The sequence below is a fragment of the Vespa mandarinia genome, chromosome 17, assembly GCF_050613455.1.
Source record: "Vespa mandarinia isolate Hongniang chromosome 17, ASM5061345v1, whole genome shotgun sequence".
NCBI classification, from domain to species: Eukaryota; Metazoa; Arthropoda; class Insecta; order Hymenoptera; family Vespidae; genus Vespa; species Vespa mandarinia.
The window spans coordinates 62,631-78,373 of NC_140826.1; the positions used below are offsets into that span (position 1 = coordinate 62,631).

The following is a 15,743-nucleotide window of genomic DNA, read 5'->3' on the forward strand; positions in this document are numbered from 1 at the left end:
ATCCATAGATATTCAAATATTTCACAACTGATTGAAATTACGAGAAAGTTTATTAGAAAAAATTCGCATGGTTCTTAAAAAATATTCCCGTATATGGTCATCGTACGTTCTCTCGCGAGAAGTATTCACATAAATCGGGACTCAGCGTTTTGGAAAAAAATAACTGAAAGAAATAAAACAGATTAAAAAAAATTCAGCTACAAAATGCACATAGTATTTTTAAATAGATACTTATAATTTTCTTGCATATTTATATAGTAATGATCATTCCCAATCAAAATCATATTTGATAAAAAATTGCTACTATGCATCGTTTAGAAAATAATCGGTATCGACCACTGACCGATCGGAATAACTGACCCAAGCCAACCTGAGCGTAGTCGACCTTATCCTGTTGTCATGTCTAGTCCTATCCTGTCTTGTGTATCGAAATTAATGGCCCGCATTCTGAATATTTATTAATATTTTTCTATAAAAAGATATCTGTTCTCTTTTATATTTTTACTTGCTATAATTTTTTATTTAAACAATGTTAAAGATCGTAGAAAATGGAGACAGTATAAAAAAATGTTTTAGATAAAAATTGTTCGTTTTTTTACTTGAACTAAGATTCCGTTTCAAAAATTATAGGTTTCCACATAAAAATATGAAGTTGACCTTCAAATAACCATGAAAACGTCCACAATATCAAAAATAAATAATGCTGTTATGTTTGCTAAATAAAACAAAATAAAACAACTTTTGTTTCAAATTTTTTTTAAATACGTTGTTATCGAGATATTTAGATATTTCAATTCAAAAACTCACCCTGTACATGTATATATATAGAGAGGGTTAAACCGCTACGATGAAACGCGAGCTTTCTCGCTCTGCGAGTATTATTATATTTCACCAGTCTCGTCTTTGACCTTTTTTCTCGCTTATCCCTTTGTTTTGCCACCACGCCATTGTTTCAAGAGAATATACGGTGTAACTATAACGACTGCCTCGGGAGGAGGACAGCCAAGAGAGAGACGCGGTTACTTCTGAGAAATTATATAAGTTTTATTCTTTCTCTACCGTAAAAAATATTCCTGTAACATGGTCGTCGTACGTTTTCTCGCGAGAAGTATTCACATAAATCGGGACTCAACGTTTTGAAAAAGAATAACTGAAAGAAATAAAACAGATTTAAACATATGAAATAGTATCATATATATATATATATATATATATATATATATATATATATCTGTGTGTGTGTACTTACCGAATAGAACGATGCACTAAAAAAAATATAATTATCTCGATTTTACATACTTTTACGATCTCTTGTGACATATATGTATATACGTAATATTAACGCAAACTCTCATGGTAAAGATTTTCCATAGAATCTTTTGCGATGAATATACGCTTTGCTAGTAATAAAGATAGTCGGGGATAACTTTATTGCGAAATCCTTTTAGCCATTGTTTCTCTGTCACTTGCTGGCCTTCAGTCTCAACGTTATTACAAAGCTCGTTCTTTTCCACAACCCCCTCGATAAAAATGATATAAATATTTATTCGTCTCCATAGAATACACAAAGAACAAAAAAGAAATGCTCTTCGATGTATCTTTACACCCACAGATGTGTGTGTGTGTGTATACATAATGTTTATATATATGTACATATATATATGTATATATGTATATATATATATGTGTATATATATACATACTATGTAGTAGATACATAAATACATATGGAGAGGGCCGATTATTATTCGATCTCTTCCACATTCGATTGGTTTATAAGCCTTTCAATATAAATAATACTCGATAAGTTCGTTATTATCCGAAGGTCTGAGAATAATATCAACATAAAGCTTGGAAAAAGGGTTGGCACGGAAAATAACTATCGAACAAAATTGGCTCTGGTTACTCGGCAAACATTGAACTGTTTGATATAAAATGCTGGCTCTGGTACGCAATTTTCGAAGAGTGCTGGAAACACTGGACTTCTCCATTTGCATTTCCTTGCCCTCTCTTTATCTCTCCTTCTCCTCTTCTTCTATCTCCTCCAATCCTAGTTTTTCCATCCACACAACACCAACATACTATATCATCGAATTTCCGTTGAGATATCTTCACATCGCTGACTTTACTTGATCTACATCCTCATAGAAGATCCCCATTCCTCGTACCACCAAAATGTTTTCTTGCGGCTGAGTCCATCCAATTGAAAAGCTTCTTGGCCGAATCGTTTGCTAACGGAAGGATGGAAGTTTCTCGTACTACGATATTTTCTATCGTAGCTATATTTCGAACATTTAAGATAAAACATATGTTTCACACTTCTACAACTAAAAATCGTAATCTTTCAGAAATTTTCATTTGATATTACTTACTTCTTAACTTACGATATCGTAATCTATCCATATATATTACATACATATATATATATATATTAGGGTAACAAACATATATCTATAGTCACGTAAAAGGAAAAGATTAACAGCATGGGTTTTATAAATAAACGTGGTTCATCGAAAAATTAAATTAATTTTATTAACATTGAAAACTTCCTTAAGGCCCAGATACTGTATAAAGACGCCTCTACACATGTGCTGCTTAAATTAATTAAAAGTTAACAATAATTTAATACAGCTTGCGAATAAGGACATTTCGTGCAAATGTTCTAGTTGTCTAAGAGTTAAGTTTTACTTATAAAACATAAATCTCGCGGAGTCATGAATTCCTTTAAAATTTCATCTGTTATTTTACTTCTAGCTTCTTGATGTTTAACAACGAGAGGTTGTAATACTTCGATTAACTCTTTTTTTATTTCTCCTGAGAGAATCTGTCCGCTAGTGTATCCCTAGAAATATTTAAATCGTATGATTATTCGGAAATTGTAGAACAATAAAGTTATTTATAAGGAAAAACTTACTTCTCTGATTTTTTTTAATTTTTCATCATCTTCTAAGAAAAATCGTAGCCACTGATAGGATACATCTACTTCACAGTTTCCACCTAGTCGTCTGTGTTCTTCTATAGTGGCTTGGCCACCAGAAAATGCATACTTATTAATTTTATTCTTTATTTGCTTGGGTGTGTCTGTTAGAAATACTGCTGTGTTGCTATCGCTTGCAGACATTTTTGTTTTAGAACCTTGTAATGCTGGGAAAAAAGTGGAGTGTAACAAAGCAGGTTTAGGATATCCAATTTTAGGCATTACATCTCTTGTCATCCGAAAATATGGATCTTGATCTATAGCACATGGTATCAAACAGGCAACTTTCTTATTTTGAAAAATAAAAGGAAATGTTCCAGAGATTGCCGGAGCAGCCTGAGTTGGCGGGAAGGCAATCTTTCCAATAGGATCACTATCACCAAAGCCAAATATACCTTTCACTTGATTGTATGTAACAGAACGTTGTATCCTAATCATATTTTGATAAAAAGCTGGGTTATTTCCAATGTGTTCTAAATTTGAAAAGATAAATGTTTTAGCTGGATTAAAGCCGCAAGCAATAATATCTTTTGCATTATTATACGCTAACTTAATAGCACTTTCTATATCTATGTTTTTCCATATAGCTTTTTCATCATCCGTCAATTGTATCACCAAAGGAACATCAAAGACATCTTGTAACCATTTACAAAACATAAATGGTATTAAATGTCCTAAATGCATAGAATCTGAACTAGGACCTCTACCCGTATAAAGGTAGAACATTTTTCCTTGTTCATAAAGATTTAATATAGTGTGCATATCACGGTGCGAAAAAAATATTCCTCTCCTTAAAAAATGATGAGGCCTTTTTTGTGTAATCTTTTCAAATCTAGTTATTAATTCATCATCTACCTTGGAACTTCCAAATCTCTCTGAAACAATATGAATATTTCAATATAAAATTGACAAAATTTGAAAATTTCACAAAAACATACTTATAAAAATTTAGTAATGTCAAGTGATTAAAAAATTCTAATTATAAATCTAAAAAATTTCTTATCACATGAAATATATAATTCACAACTTACTTATTAATTTATCATAATCAATTCCAGTATCATTTTTACTCGTAACATTCCACGGTGTTACAACATCTTCTTCGTCGTCAGCTCCATTTATGGACAATGCTTCGATTTCTACAGTTTCTGCAGTCATTGTCTATTAAAATTAATTAATACTTTATACGGCGAATGTTTGTAAAATGCCGCATCTGCACAGTTAACACGTTGTTAAAGAAGACGTATACTCAGCACTGCTGTCACCAGAAGACAGAACTTTTTAGGTTATGATCTTTCTGTCCGAAAGTATAAAAATCACAAAAATGCGTATTATTTTAAACAAAATAAACTGTGAAATTAAATATAATATATTTATATCGAAAACAGTACCTCATAAGAATAATCATTGTAATACGGAAGGTTTGGAAATTCAACTAGCAATTGATTCTAGTAGTTAAATTCACTAAATGACTAAAGATGGCACTAGAAACTTAATTTTCATATTTGATCAAAATATTAAAAATATAATAAAATAATTGTCTAAATAATTAAGTTGTATAGGTATATAGTATACAATAATATATAACAATTGGAACAATTCAAATATACGATAATAATAAACAATTATAATCATAAGTAACAAATTAAATATCACAATTTTCATATATTATTTTCCCATCCGTATAAATATTTGAAACGATCAATAATTATAATATTGTAATTTAACTATTTAATTTATTACTTGCTGTACTATTTCCCAAGTATTGTTATATTAAACGCTACGTTTTTCTTTTTTTGCAAATAGTATTCTTTAACCTCATGATAATATTCTTCCGGTAAAATAAGTAATACACCACCAGTATATCTTTCAGTTATCTCAATGCACGTGAGATACATTTCAGATGTAGTTTTCTATCACTTATATCTGACCCAAATTTAAATACTCTTTTTTATGAGTTGATATTCAATACATGTGACGTTAGAAACCTATCGCTTATATATAGACATATATATATATATAAGTTACATATATATATAAGTTACAAGAGAATTTTGTAGTATAGTAGAAAACAAAGTTTAGTAGACGTATTTTGACTTGATTGCATTCAAAATGTTGGTATTTCTTTATATTTATAGTGTAATCACTATGTACGATGCGATTGGTGAGCTACACTATATTCTACGTAAAATAGCGATTAATATTATTGCAAAAGAAAAAAGCTTTAATAATTCTTTTTTTTAAGCAACTGATTCGTCAGTTTCTAAAATTGTTGGTGGTTCGGCTGCAGAAGAAGGACAATTTCCACATCAGGCTTCTCTTCGTATTAAAAAAAAACATTTCTGCGGAGGTTCCATTTTAAATAAACGATGGATCCTTACCGCGGCTCATTGTCTTTCTGGGTAAGTTACGTGAAATATTCATAATATTCATAATAAAGAGAAAATTCTACTAATAGCGCATTCTTTTATTAAAATGAAAGAACTTCATGAATGAACCAACATAGAAATATTATTTAATTTATAATTATATCATTCACTAAATGAAAATAGATTGGATGCTAGCCGTATAGCTATTGTATTAGGAACCAATACCTTAGACAAAGGTGGTGACCTGTACCAAGCAAATATGACAATAGTTCACGAAGAATATAATCCAAGAAAAATAAAAAATGATATCGGATTAATTAAAGTTGATAAGGACATCGAATTTACCGACAAAATAAAACCAATTAACTTACCGACAGAGAATTATCAAAAAATTGATAGTTATGTTACATTATCGGGTTGGGGTAGAACAAGTGTAAGTATATATTATACTATAGTAATTTTATAATTTAAAAAATATACATTTGTACAAAAAAGTCATCTATGTATATTATAATACCGACACATTTTAGTATCCTGGAAATTCACCGAACGAACTTCAACACATCAAATTAAAAGTAATTGATCAAAAAAAGTGTACTACAATGGTAATAATTGCTGGAATTCCCGTTTCCGACACGAACATTTGTACCTTAAATCAATATGGAGAAGGTGCTTGCCATGTATGTACTTTTGAATTTTTTTGGTATAATACTATTAAAAAAACAATTAATAAATATTTAAAATAATATTTACTAATAATACATATGTACTCGATAATATACAGGGTGATTCTGGTGGTCCTCTTATCGACGGAGATGAACAAGTCGGAGTTGTTTCTTGGGGTATTCCATGTGCAAAAAATCGACCGGATGTTTTTACTCGTGTATTCAGTTATCTAGATTGGATAAAAAATCATATTAAAGAAGATGAAGGTCAAACATTTAAATAATACAATTATATACAGCAAAAAATAAATATACAAAATAAATTAACAAAGATTATTAAGCAACGGAAAATAAAAATGATAAAAAATATGTTCATTATACTTAAGTAATGTATATAATGACAAATAAATAAAAATTTTGAATTTAATCTGTAATGAATAATCTTTAAATGAATTAAATTTGAATTTAATGAGTGATATAAATAATTTCAATAGATAACAAGTTAATACTCCGCTGTATTTCGAAGAGTAAACATCGAGCTCTCCTATTCTGTCTCCACATTATCGATAATATACAACAGCCTCTTTCGACATAACATTTTATAATACTCTTTACATTTCATTATTATTACTTTTTTTATTATAATAAGTTCAACTTTTGAAATTTACTACTAGGTAGAGCTTCGATCAGCACAAAATTTTACTTGAGATTTTGTTTCTCCTTTAAACGTGAACCAAATTCCCTACGCGTTTTAGCACGACAACACTGGTCGTGTCTCGTGGCAATAAGTGATAACCAAAATGAATTTAACGTTTAAATATTTATCTTTTCTCTGTATTTTCGCTTTTGCGAATGCCGGTGGACCAACTCTAGTATTGCTTGACAATCTTGCAATTAAAGAAACACATTCCATATTTTTCAGAACGTTACAAGGTATGTGAATAGACTTATTTTTTTATCATTGACAGTTATGACCAATTTTTCTATTATCTTCTATATGAAAGAAATTTAAATAATATCTATAAAAAAAATTTTACATTTATAATAAAATGCATTTTTTCGATAATTTGATCTATTCGATAATTTGTAATTACAGATGGTGGATATAGTTTAATATTTAAATTAGCTGATGATGCTAATTTACAACTTTCAAAGTATGGAGAATATCTATATCAACATTTAATTATATTCGCACCATCCATAGAAGAATTTGGTGGTTCTTTAAGCGTAGATGCTATTACAGATTTTATCGACGGAGGTGGAAATGTATTGGTTGCTGGATCTTCACAATCAGGAGATGCATTACGTGAATTGGCATCAGAATGTGGTTTTGAAATTGATGAAGAAGGAGCTTCTGTTATTGATCATATGAATTATGATGTTTCTGATAGTGGTTATCATACTATGATAGTAGCTAATCCAAGTAATTTAATTGATGCTTCCGTTATTGTAGGAAGTAAAACAATTCCTCCATTATTATATGAAGGAACAGGATTAATAGCAGATGCTAATAATCCTTTATTACTTCGTTTATTAACTGCAGCTAATTCTGCTTATTCTTATAATCCGAATAATCCAATTAAAGAATATCCCCATGCTGTTGGTAAAAATACTTTATTAATTGGAGCTCTGCAAGCCAGGAACAATGCTAGAGTTTTATTTTCTGGTTCGCTCTTCTTCTTTAGTGACGAAGCATTTACGAAATCAGTTCAAAAAATACAAGGTAATACAAATTTTTACATACATGCACTAAAATATTTATTCGAATATAAAATAAAATTGTATATTTAGGTGATCAAAAATATGAAAAATCAGGAAATGAAGCAGTGGCTAAAGCTATTACTCAATGGGTCTTTAAAGAAAACGGTGTAATACGAGTCTCTGCTGTTCACCATCACAAAGTTGGAGAAACACAGCCTCCTCCAGCCTATACAGTAAAAGATGATGTTGTGTATTCCATTGATGTAGAAAAACTGTCTGGTGATAAATGGGTTCCTTATGAAACAAATGACCTACAACTAGAATTTGTGCGGATTGATCCGTTCGTTCGCATGACTATGAAACCAACTGGCAAAGGGCACTATGAAGCAAGATTTAAGATTCCTGATGTATATGGAGTATATCAATTTAAAGTAGATTATACTCGTATGGGTTTGACGCACTTATATAGTACAACTCAGGTGTCTGTTCGTCCTTTACAGCACACGCAATATGAACGATTTATTCCAAGTGCATTCCCATACTATGTCAGTGCTTTTTCAATGATGGGAGGTGTATTCCTATTTTCTTTAGTATTTTTGCATTATCGGGAAGATATAAAAACTAAGTCTGAATAACTTAATTACAAAATAATCGAAGTTCAATAAGACACTTTACATTACATTGAAGTAAAATAAACTGTTATAGATATTTTTTACTGTATTATAATTGTATTGTAAAAGAACTATCATTTTTTACACATACTTTATGTAAATTATAATATCTAATGTTATTCTTATAAATATTGAAAAGTTTTGTGAATCAAACTTAAAATGTTGTAAAATAGATCATATTAATGAAATGAACAAAGTTATTAAAGTAACATACATTTTAATATATGGGCACTAATATGCAAAACCTCTTCTTTTGATGCAACGTAAAATATTAGTTAAATTCATTACACTTGTATCATTGATATTGCGAATAAAAAAAATGGCACTGAACTGATGTTTTTAAAATTACTACTCAAAATAATATACATATATAATAATAATACGCTCCGAATATAAAATAAAATTAAATAATATATAAAATATAAATTTAAAACTCAAAATTATAAATAATTCAAATTCAATTGAAGTTAAGTTAATAACTTAATATGAGACGTTAGTAATGTTATTCATACTAATCAGAGTAAAGTTTAAAAAGTGACAAATTTTTTTATAAACATAATTATTAAAAATTAAGTTTTTTGAAAATAATTGTGTCTGTTTGCGTAAAATTGCATGCTCGTACAATTTATAACATCGAAGTCTTCAATTAACTTCAGCAGTGCACTTCGAATTTTAACGAATTTAAAGTGTGATTAGCCAAATTAAAAAAAAACCAAAGTATCGGTTATCAACCATCATTATATTTAATAATAAAATTATGTACATATAAAAATTTAGATGACCAAAATTTTTTTTATAAATATTCCATAAACATCATTGTGTGATTGCTTACCATATCTTACCAGTGAATACTGTATCAAATTCTTTTACATATAAAGAGCAATACAATTAAGTTACGAAAAATCGAAGATCCTTTTTCTTTGTAAATTACGTTATATACGAAGTATAAGTTTTCATAATTTTCTTATTAATTTATAATAGTTTGTTTCTACTATCTTAAAACCATCATAATGCAATCAGAAGAAAATAAACGTAAGGGAGATTTTTTACATCATACAAATAGCCCTGAAAAAATAAGAAAAGTAGGCCAGACTAGTAGCAGATTTGTAGATACGTTAATAGGACAATGGTCGAAGCATACAGGAATGCAGATTTCTTCAATGCAAGTATGTTCGATTCTGGAAGATTTACTTTTTTAACTAAAATTATTCTCATTACAATTAACAAATTCAATTTTTAGGTAAAAGATTATAAATCAAGTATAGATGAAACAGAACAAACAAACAATCAAGATCTCAAAATACAAATTTTGCAAAAAAAATTACAAGAAGCAGAAGATAATATAATTACGCTTTCAACGAATTTAGAAAGTGAACTCAGTATTAAAGACGAAATATCAGAGAAGTTAGATATTAATATCAATCTTATTGTAATATTAGTACATTTCTCAGTTCTAATGTACTTTTTTTCATAGATTGACTTCTACATGGGAATCTATAGATACAATAACGAACTATTGTAATTATATGTCTGAAAGTATGAAAACATTTCAAGAACATATAAATCATTTAACTACTTTATACAATACTATAATAGATATGCAAAAAAATACAGTAGAACGACAAGAACAACAACTCTATGATATGAAAACAAAAGGTATGTAATCTAATCAACATAAAGTATATTACAATTTTTATATTATTAATTAATTTATTAATTTTTCACAAACATAGATGCTGATCATCAAAAGTATATTAGTCAAGTAGAAGAAAATTTAGTGATGCAAGAAAAAAAGTAAATACTGTTTCTTATACATTATATATTAGTTTACATGAAACTTATTGTATATAATAGTCTTACACTTTTAAATATTCTATAGAATACAAGAGTTGATTTCTATAAAACATATATTAGAAGAAGAAGCAAAAAGTTATGAAGAGAAATTATCTTTTGAGAAAAACTATTTAATAAGTCTTCATACAGAAGAGAAACTAAAATTAATAAAAGTATGTTTTCTTATATATTCACATATTAATGTACAATTAATAATAATTCGAATGGCTTAATAATGTTAATAATGTTCATTTCAGGAACATGAAATTGTTATAAATGAAAAGGACCAGTTACAATTATCCATAAAACAAATGGAAGAAAAAACAAAGAATACAGTAGACTTAATTACTGAAAAGGAAATATGCATTACTAAATTACAAGAAGAAATAAATTCTTACATGTAAGTAAAGATGAGTATAAAAAAATATTATTGCATTAATTCCATATAATTTTTTTCTACATTTTATTTTATATGTCAGAAATCAGATAACAGTACTCTCATCTCAGAATACAGAATTAATTGAAAATATCGAAAAATTAGAAAAAGAGAAAGAAAAAGAAGCACAAGAAAAAGCAAATGAGGTATGTAATAAAACTAGAATATTCAAATTTATACTGTCATAATTGATATCAACATATTTATAATTTTAATATAGGTAAAACAATTGTTAGAAGTGATAAGTAAAAACAAAGCAAAAGAAAATGAATTAACTGAAGGTATAGGACAAAAAATGGAACTATGTAGATACCTTGAGAATAATTTATTAGATACTAAAAATAAATTAGAACAAGCAGGAAATACTATAAAAAATTTAAAAAGTAATGAAAATGTTACTATTATAAATCTTCAAAAAGCAATAGAGACTTTACAAAAAGAAAAAGCAGAAATGTACACGGAATATCAAACACAAATTCAGGTCTTTATATATTTTTAAGATTAATTATAAATATTTATAGAATGTTTTATATTTATTTTCTTTATCTAGCATATAAAACAATCTGAAAAAAAAGTTCAAGAAAAGCGAGAAGCTACTTTAAAGGAGGAATTTAAAATTACCACTACAAAAATGAAGAATACAATAGAACAATTAAAAGAAGATATTACAAAACTTCATGAAGCACTCGAAGAAGCTAAAGCTGAAAATAATATGTTGCGGAATAAAGGTTTTGAAATTAAAGAGAATAATAATAAGTTAAAGAAGAGTGTTAGTAATATTTCCAAATATAAAGAAAAAAATCAAACTGAATCTGAGTTAGAAAATAAATATACAAAGTATCAAAAAGAATTAGATTTGGCTGAACAAAAATATAGAAGTATACAAGCTAAACTTGATAAACAAATGGAAACACAACTGGATATATTAAAAATTCCACCATTCTCACATTCTCAATCTCAAAATAATAAAAAGTTACAAAATGTAAGTACTTTTTAAATACGTAAAACCGAATATTAATGTAAAAATAATATAACATTATGTTAAATCAAAAAGAGATGAATATAATTTCAACTAATATTGTTTTAGATAAAAGATAAAGAGGAACTTTTCAATGAATTGCAAAAATCGTCTTCGCAACAAACACCAACACAAATGTTTAGTGTTATAGCAAGTCAAGACAAAATTACGGTATAAAAATACATTTTTATTTGTAGGAACATGATAACTTTTATTATTTACTATATATATATTTAATATTATAAATCATTTATTTCATAATATATTTTTTCTACTAATTAGGAAATGGAGAATTCACCTGGTGAAAAAAAGTTCTTTAAGTTAAGAAATACACAAGTTCGACGATATGGAAATCAAAAGAACAAAATTATTAGAACATAACATATTTGTTTATACACGTTATCATATGCATAATCAAGGAGAAATATACAATTTTTATATTTTTGTTATAATAATATTATTGCACAAACTATTTTGAAGTAACAATTAAAAAAGTCGAGATTTTAATTCAACTTTTTACTCCAGTATCATTGTTGACATTTTTGTAAATCTAATCAATGATAGGAGTAAAATATCTAAAAATTAAGTCAATTAAATTATATTTGCTAATTTTTTTAAGTTAAATACCAACCTTCATTAAAATACATTTAAACATTTGTATAATTCTTTATATAATACATATATAGTAAAAAACATGAGAAGTATTATTTAATATATAACATTTCGCTATATATGCAATAACAAATTATAATAGATGATAATATATTTTTTACAAAAAAACAAAATATTTATAGACATATTTAAAACTTTTGTAAAAATTTTTGTTTTTTTGTGCATATGTAAATTATTTCATTAGCATTTCTAAACTTTCTAAAATTAATATTTACAATATTTATACAAATAATTAATCATTCATCAAAGTTGAAGCACTATCCCATTTCATGGATCTTTCTACAGCCATTTTCCACTTAGAATATCTGAGATCTCGTTCTAAACAAAATATAAAAAGATAATATATCATTAGAAAAATCTTTAAATATTGACAAATAATTATAAAATAAAATATATAATTCTTTACCATCTTCTCCTATCGTTGGTGTAAATTTTGTAACTTGCGATGCATCTATATCATTAATATCAATTATACCAATTCCAAGACCTGCCAAAATAGCTGCACCTAAGGCTGTTGTTTCTACCATATTAGGTCTTACTGCAACATAGTTTTATAAACTTGATATTCTTTTAATAAATTTTAATAAAAAATTTACTTGCAGTTATAAAAAAATATTTTTATATACCAACGCTTATTCCAGTTAAATCTGCCTGAAGTTGCATCAATAAATTATTTACAGTCATTCCACCATCGACTTGAAGTGTCATTAATTTGGTACCAGAATCTTTTACCATAGCTTCTAAAATATCTCTTGTTTGGAAACATACAGCTTCAAGAGCAGCTCTTATAATATGATACTGTTGTGTATCTTCAGTAATACCACAGATAACTCTAAACAATAATGAAATAATAAAAAATAATTCAACGTTTATTATTTAATTCGATTTATGAAATATATACCCGCGAGCGTCTTGTTGCCAATAAGGGGCATATAATCCAGAAAATGCTGGGACGAAATATACATCTCCAGAACATCTTACACTTTCTGCCATATCTTGTGACTGTGCAAGATTACTAAAGAGTTCTAAATTATCTTTCAACCAGGCTAAAGCAGCTCCTGCTACTGCTACTGATCCTTCTAGCGCATAAATTGCTGGTGATTTTCCTATTTTATAAGCAATCGTTGTTATTAAACCTTGAGTTGAATCAATTTTCTGAAAACAATAAAAAATAAATAGATAATATAAAGCATAAATAATAGTGTCCGCAACAACATAATTAATTTAAATAATATGTATACCTACAACATTTCCAGTATTATAAAGTAAAAAACAGCCAGTGCCATAAGTAGCTTTTGCCTCTCCTGGTTTTAAACACAACTGACCTAACAAAGCTCCTTGCTGATCGCCTACACACTATAAAATATGTAATATAATATATTCATAAATACATTCAAAAAAAAAACCTTTGAACATGAGAAATGTTTATATACTAATCAGTATTAAGAACCATAAGTAACTTACACCTGCGATAGGTATACCAGCCAAAACTTGAGGATTTGAGATAGTAGCATATACTTCAGCACTTGATCTTATTTCTGGAAGAATATGTTGAGGTATTCCAAAGAAACGGCATAATAAAGGATCCCATTTTAAAGTCTCTATATTCATTAACATTGTACGTGATGCATTAGATACATCTGTTATATGCAATTGTCCCTTGGTAAGATTCTATAAAATAGAAAATATCTAAATGTAAACATAAGATATTTAAAACAGGACAAGTAAAAACAAGACTTTATCTTAAATGATCAGTTTACCCATATCAACCAAGTATCAACCGTTCCAAAAGCACACTTTTTTGCTTCAACAGCCTGCTTTACACGTGATATGTTATCAATTAACCACCGTATTTTTAATGCGCTAAAATAAGGAGACATTGGAAGACCACAAAGAGGTTTTAAATAATGTTTATTTCTAGTTTTATTTGGAATACTATCGAGCACATTTTCCATCGTTGTTGTTGTTCTCATATCTAACCATACTAAAGAAAATAAAAACAATATATTTTTACATATTAATTGAATCGTAAAGTAGATAATTATATCGATGAATTATATTTTATACCAATCGCATTATGCAAAGGTTCTCCTGTTTCCTTATCCCAGAGTAAAGTGGTTTCTCTTTGATTTGTGATACCAATTGCTTTGATATCTGATATACTTATGTTGAGATCTGTTAATTTTTCTACTGTTTTTTTTATACACTGTATTACAGCTTGGAGAATCTCCTTTGGATCTTGTTCTACCCATCCTTCTTGAGGATATTTTTGTTTAATTTCAATTTGATGAGATGCCACTACTTTTCTTTGTAAAACGTCGAATACCTAATAGAAAACAGAAAATATTTAAATATTTTAAAAGATTGTTAATAGAATAAGCACTTATAAAAATAAATATTTGCAAATATACAAATTTGAAAATAATTGTATAAAAAAATTGTCTACAAGTTAATTGTTAACTAAAACATATATAATAATCTATATCGTAAATTTGTTAACAATTTCGACATAAAATAAACATATAATTTTATTATTTAATGAAAAATAATACACAAGGTGTACGTAAAAAAACATTCCCTGTAAGCTTCATTATCTATAATGTACATATATCTTGTTATTTGTTTCTCAACAACATAATGTTCTACACATGTCATTTAACGTTCATCCACGCGAATAATTCATAAATAAACAAAAATCAGATTTTTATTAATGTTTTGAGAGTATTATGAAAAAATAACTTACCAAAAATCTAGCACTACTCGTACCTTCATCGATTGCACCGATAAGAGGCCCAAAACGAGTAATATTTTCAGGCATTATTTTTAATCGTCGTTCAACTTCCTTTTTCGACACAAAACTATTGTATTTTAACCTACATATAACCTTTACCTATTTAATTACGTAACAATATATGTAGGTCAAAGAAAAAAATCTAATTTAATGTAAAATATAATTTAAATATAATTTAAATAAAGGACGCAAATTTTTTAATAGTGATATGTAATTTATTTTCTAAAAATTGTCAATCGTATACATATATACTTATGCTACAAATGCAACGAGTAATCACACTCTACATATGCATATATATTCCTGCATGAAAAACATATTCGAATAAAATCTTTAAACAACGTTTCTACATATTTTGCATTATATAGGATCAAATGGGTTGAATTATATTACGGACATAGATCAGTCATAAGATAATAGACGTGGTGATAATACCTAACTCTTTTTTTCTTTTTCTTTAACATACGAAATGTTCAATCTCGTAAAATAAAAAAATCCTACAGATGTCATAAAAAAAGTATCGAACTTGACTCCATCGATAAGATACCGACGACTCACTTATCTTTCTCTTGCGTACATTTTCCTCCCTCTAGAGGTCGCTGAGTGACAT

The 15,743-nt window shown here is 27.7% G+C and overlaps 5 protein-coding genes across 5 annotated transcripts; 3 read left to right on the forward strand and 2 right to left on the reverse strand.

Annotated features, from left to right (window-relative positions):
- Positions 1–2,506: 2,506 nt before the first annotated feature.
- TrpRS (Tryptophanyl-tRNA synthetase) lies at positions 2,507–4,434 on the reverse strand. The gene is made up of 4 exons (XM_085662123.1): positions 4,369–4,434; positions 4,009–4,274; positions 2,915–3,852; positions 2,507–2,842 (listed from the first exon to the last, which is right to left on the reverse strand). Exons 2-4 carry the CDS (start codon positions 4,133–4,135, stop codon positions 2,678–2,680), a joined length of 1,230 nt encoding a protein of 409 aa, XP_085518249.1. The 5' UTR covers positions 4,136–4,274; positions 4,369–4,434; the 3' UTR covers positions 2,507–2,677.
- Positions 4,435–5,037: 603 nt separating this feature from the next.
- LOC118442991 (chymotrypsin-2-like) lies at positions 5,038–6,353 on the forward strand. The gene is made up of 5 exons (XM_035869323.2): positions 5,038–5,141; positions 5,223–5,379; positions 5,530–5,779; positions 5,877–6,026; positions 6,131–6,353. The coding sequence occupies exons 1-5, from the start codon at positions 5,090–5,092 to the stop codon at positions 6,293–6,295; spliced, it is 774 nt and encodes a 257-aa protein (XP_035725216.1). The 5' UTR covers positions 5,038–5,089; the 3' UTR covers positions 6,296–6,353.
- Positions 6,354–6,731: 378 nt separating this feature from the next.
- On the forward strand, positions 6,732–8,713 carry Ost48 (dolichyl-diphosphooligosaccharide--protein glycosyltransferase non-catalytic subunit Ost48). Its single transcript, XM_035869321.2, has 3 exons — positions 6,732–6,944; positions 7,108–7,734; positions 7,803–8,713. The coding sequence occupies exons 1-3, from the start codon at positions 6,812–6,814 to the stop codon at positions 8,345–8,347; spliced, it is 1,305 nt and encodes a 434-aa protein (XP_035725214.2). The 5' UTR covers positions 6,732–6,811; the 3' UTR covers positions 8,348–8,713.
- Positions 8,714–9,393: 680 nt separating this feature from the next.
- LOC118442988 (uncharacterized) lies at positions 9,394–12,368 on the forward strand. Its single transcript, XM_035869320.2, has 11 exons — positions 9,394–9,549; positions 9,624–9,787; positions 9,858–10,039; positions 10,117–10,177; positions 10,263–10,389; positions 10,474–10,616; positions 10,696–10,798; positions 10,873–11,133; positions 11,203–11,634; positions 11,740–11,841; positions 11,953–12,368. The coding sequence occupies exons 1-11, from the start codon at positions 9,394–9,396 to the stop codon at positions 12,049–12,051; spliced, it is 1,830 nt and encodes a 609-aa protein (XP_035725213.1). The 3' UTR covers positions 12,052–12,368.
- Positions 12,369–12,401: 33 nt separating this feature from the next.
- Gk1 (Glycerol kinase 1) lies at positions 12,402–15,606 on the reverse strand. Its single transcript, XM_035869701.2, has 9 exons — positions 15,086–15,606; positions 14,410–14,668; positions 14,103–14,326; positions 13,807–14,013; positions 13,588–13,698; positions 13,244–13,497; positions 12,969–13,174; positions 12,749–12,880; positions 12,402–12,660 (listed from the first exon to the last, which is right to left on the reverse strand). Exons 1-9 carry the CDS (start codon positions 15,158–15,160, stop codon positions 12,575–12,577), a joined length of 1,554 nt encoding a protein of 517 aa, XP_035725594.1. The 5' UTR covers positions 15,161–15,606; the 3' UTR covers positions 12,402–12,574.
- Between the last annotated feature and the right edge of the window lie 137 nt (positions 15,607–15,743).

What these genes read in the sequence shown, in the direction of transcription:
- Ost48 (XM_035869321.2), top strand. Translation starts at nt 6,812, where the DNA reads ATGAATTTAACGTTTAAATATTTATCTTTTCTCTGTATTTTCGCTTTT. An exon ending in ATTTTTCAGAACGTTACAAG is followed by an intron (nt 6,945 to 7,107) that starts GTATGTGAATAG and finishes TTGTAATTACAG; the next exon opens with ATGGTGGATATAGTTTAATA. An exon ending in ATCAGTTCAAAAAATACAAG is followed by an intron (nt 7,735 to 7,802) that starts GTAATACAAATT and finishes TTGTATATTTAG; the next exon opens with GTGATCAAAAATATGAAAAA.
- LOC118442988 (XM_035869320.2), top strand. Translation starts at nt 9,394, where the DNA reads ATGCAATCAGAAGAAAATAAACGTAAGGGAGATTTTTTACATCATACA. An exon ending in AAAGACGAAATATCAGAGAA is followed by an intron (nt 9,788 to 9,857) that starts GTTAGATATTAA and finishes TTTTTTTCATAG; the next exon opens with ATTGACTTCTACATGGGAAT. An exon ending in CACAAGAAAAAGCAAATGAG is followed by an intron (nt 10,799 to 10,872) that starts GTATGTAATAAA and finishes ATTTTAATATAG; the next exon opens with GTAAAACAATTGTTAGAAGT.
- Gk1 (XM_035869701.2), bottom strand. Translation starts at nt 15,160, where the DNA reads ATGCCTGAAAATATTACTCGTTTTGGGCCTCTTATCGGTGCAATCGAT. An exon ending in ACCTTTGCATAATGCGATTG is followed by an intron (nt 14,327 to 14,409) that starts GTATAAAATATA and finishes TATTTTCTTTAG; the next exon opens with TATGGTTAGATATGAGAACA. An exon ending in CTGGTATACCTATCGCAGGT is followed by an intron (nt 13,699 to 13,806) that starts GTAAGTTACTTA and finishes CATATTTTATAG; the next exon opens with TGTGTAGGCGATCAGCAAGG.
- TrpRS (XM_085662123.1), bottom strand. Translation starts at nt 4,135, where the DNA reads ATGACTGCAGAAACTGTAGAAATCGAAGCATTGTCCATAAATGGAGCT. An exon ending in TGATTATGATAAATTAATAA is followed by an intron (nt 3,853 to 4,008) that starts GTAAGTTGTGAA and finishes ATATTGTTTCAG; the next exon opens with AGAGATTTGGAAGTTCCAAG. An exon ending in AATTAAAAAAAATCAGAGAA is followed by an intron (nt 2,843 to 2,914) that starts GTAAGTTTTTCC and finishes AAATATTTCTAG; the next exon opens with GGATACACTAGCGGACAGAT.
- LOC118442991 (XM_035869323.2), top strand. Translation starts at nt 5,090, where the DNA reads ATGTTGGTATTTCTTTATATTTATAGTGTAATCACTATGTACGATGCG. An exon ending in CACTATGTACGATGCGATTG is followed by an intron (nt 5,142 to 5,222) that starts GTGAGCTACACT and finishes CTTTTTTTTAAG; the next exon opens with CAACTGATTCGTCAGTTTCT. An exon ending in ATGGAGAAGGTGCTTGCCAT is followed by an intron (nt 6,027 to 6,130) that starts GTATGTACTTTT and finishes GATAATATACAG; the next exon opens with GGTGATTCTGGTGGTCCTCT.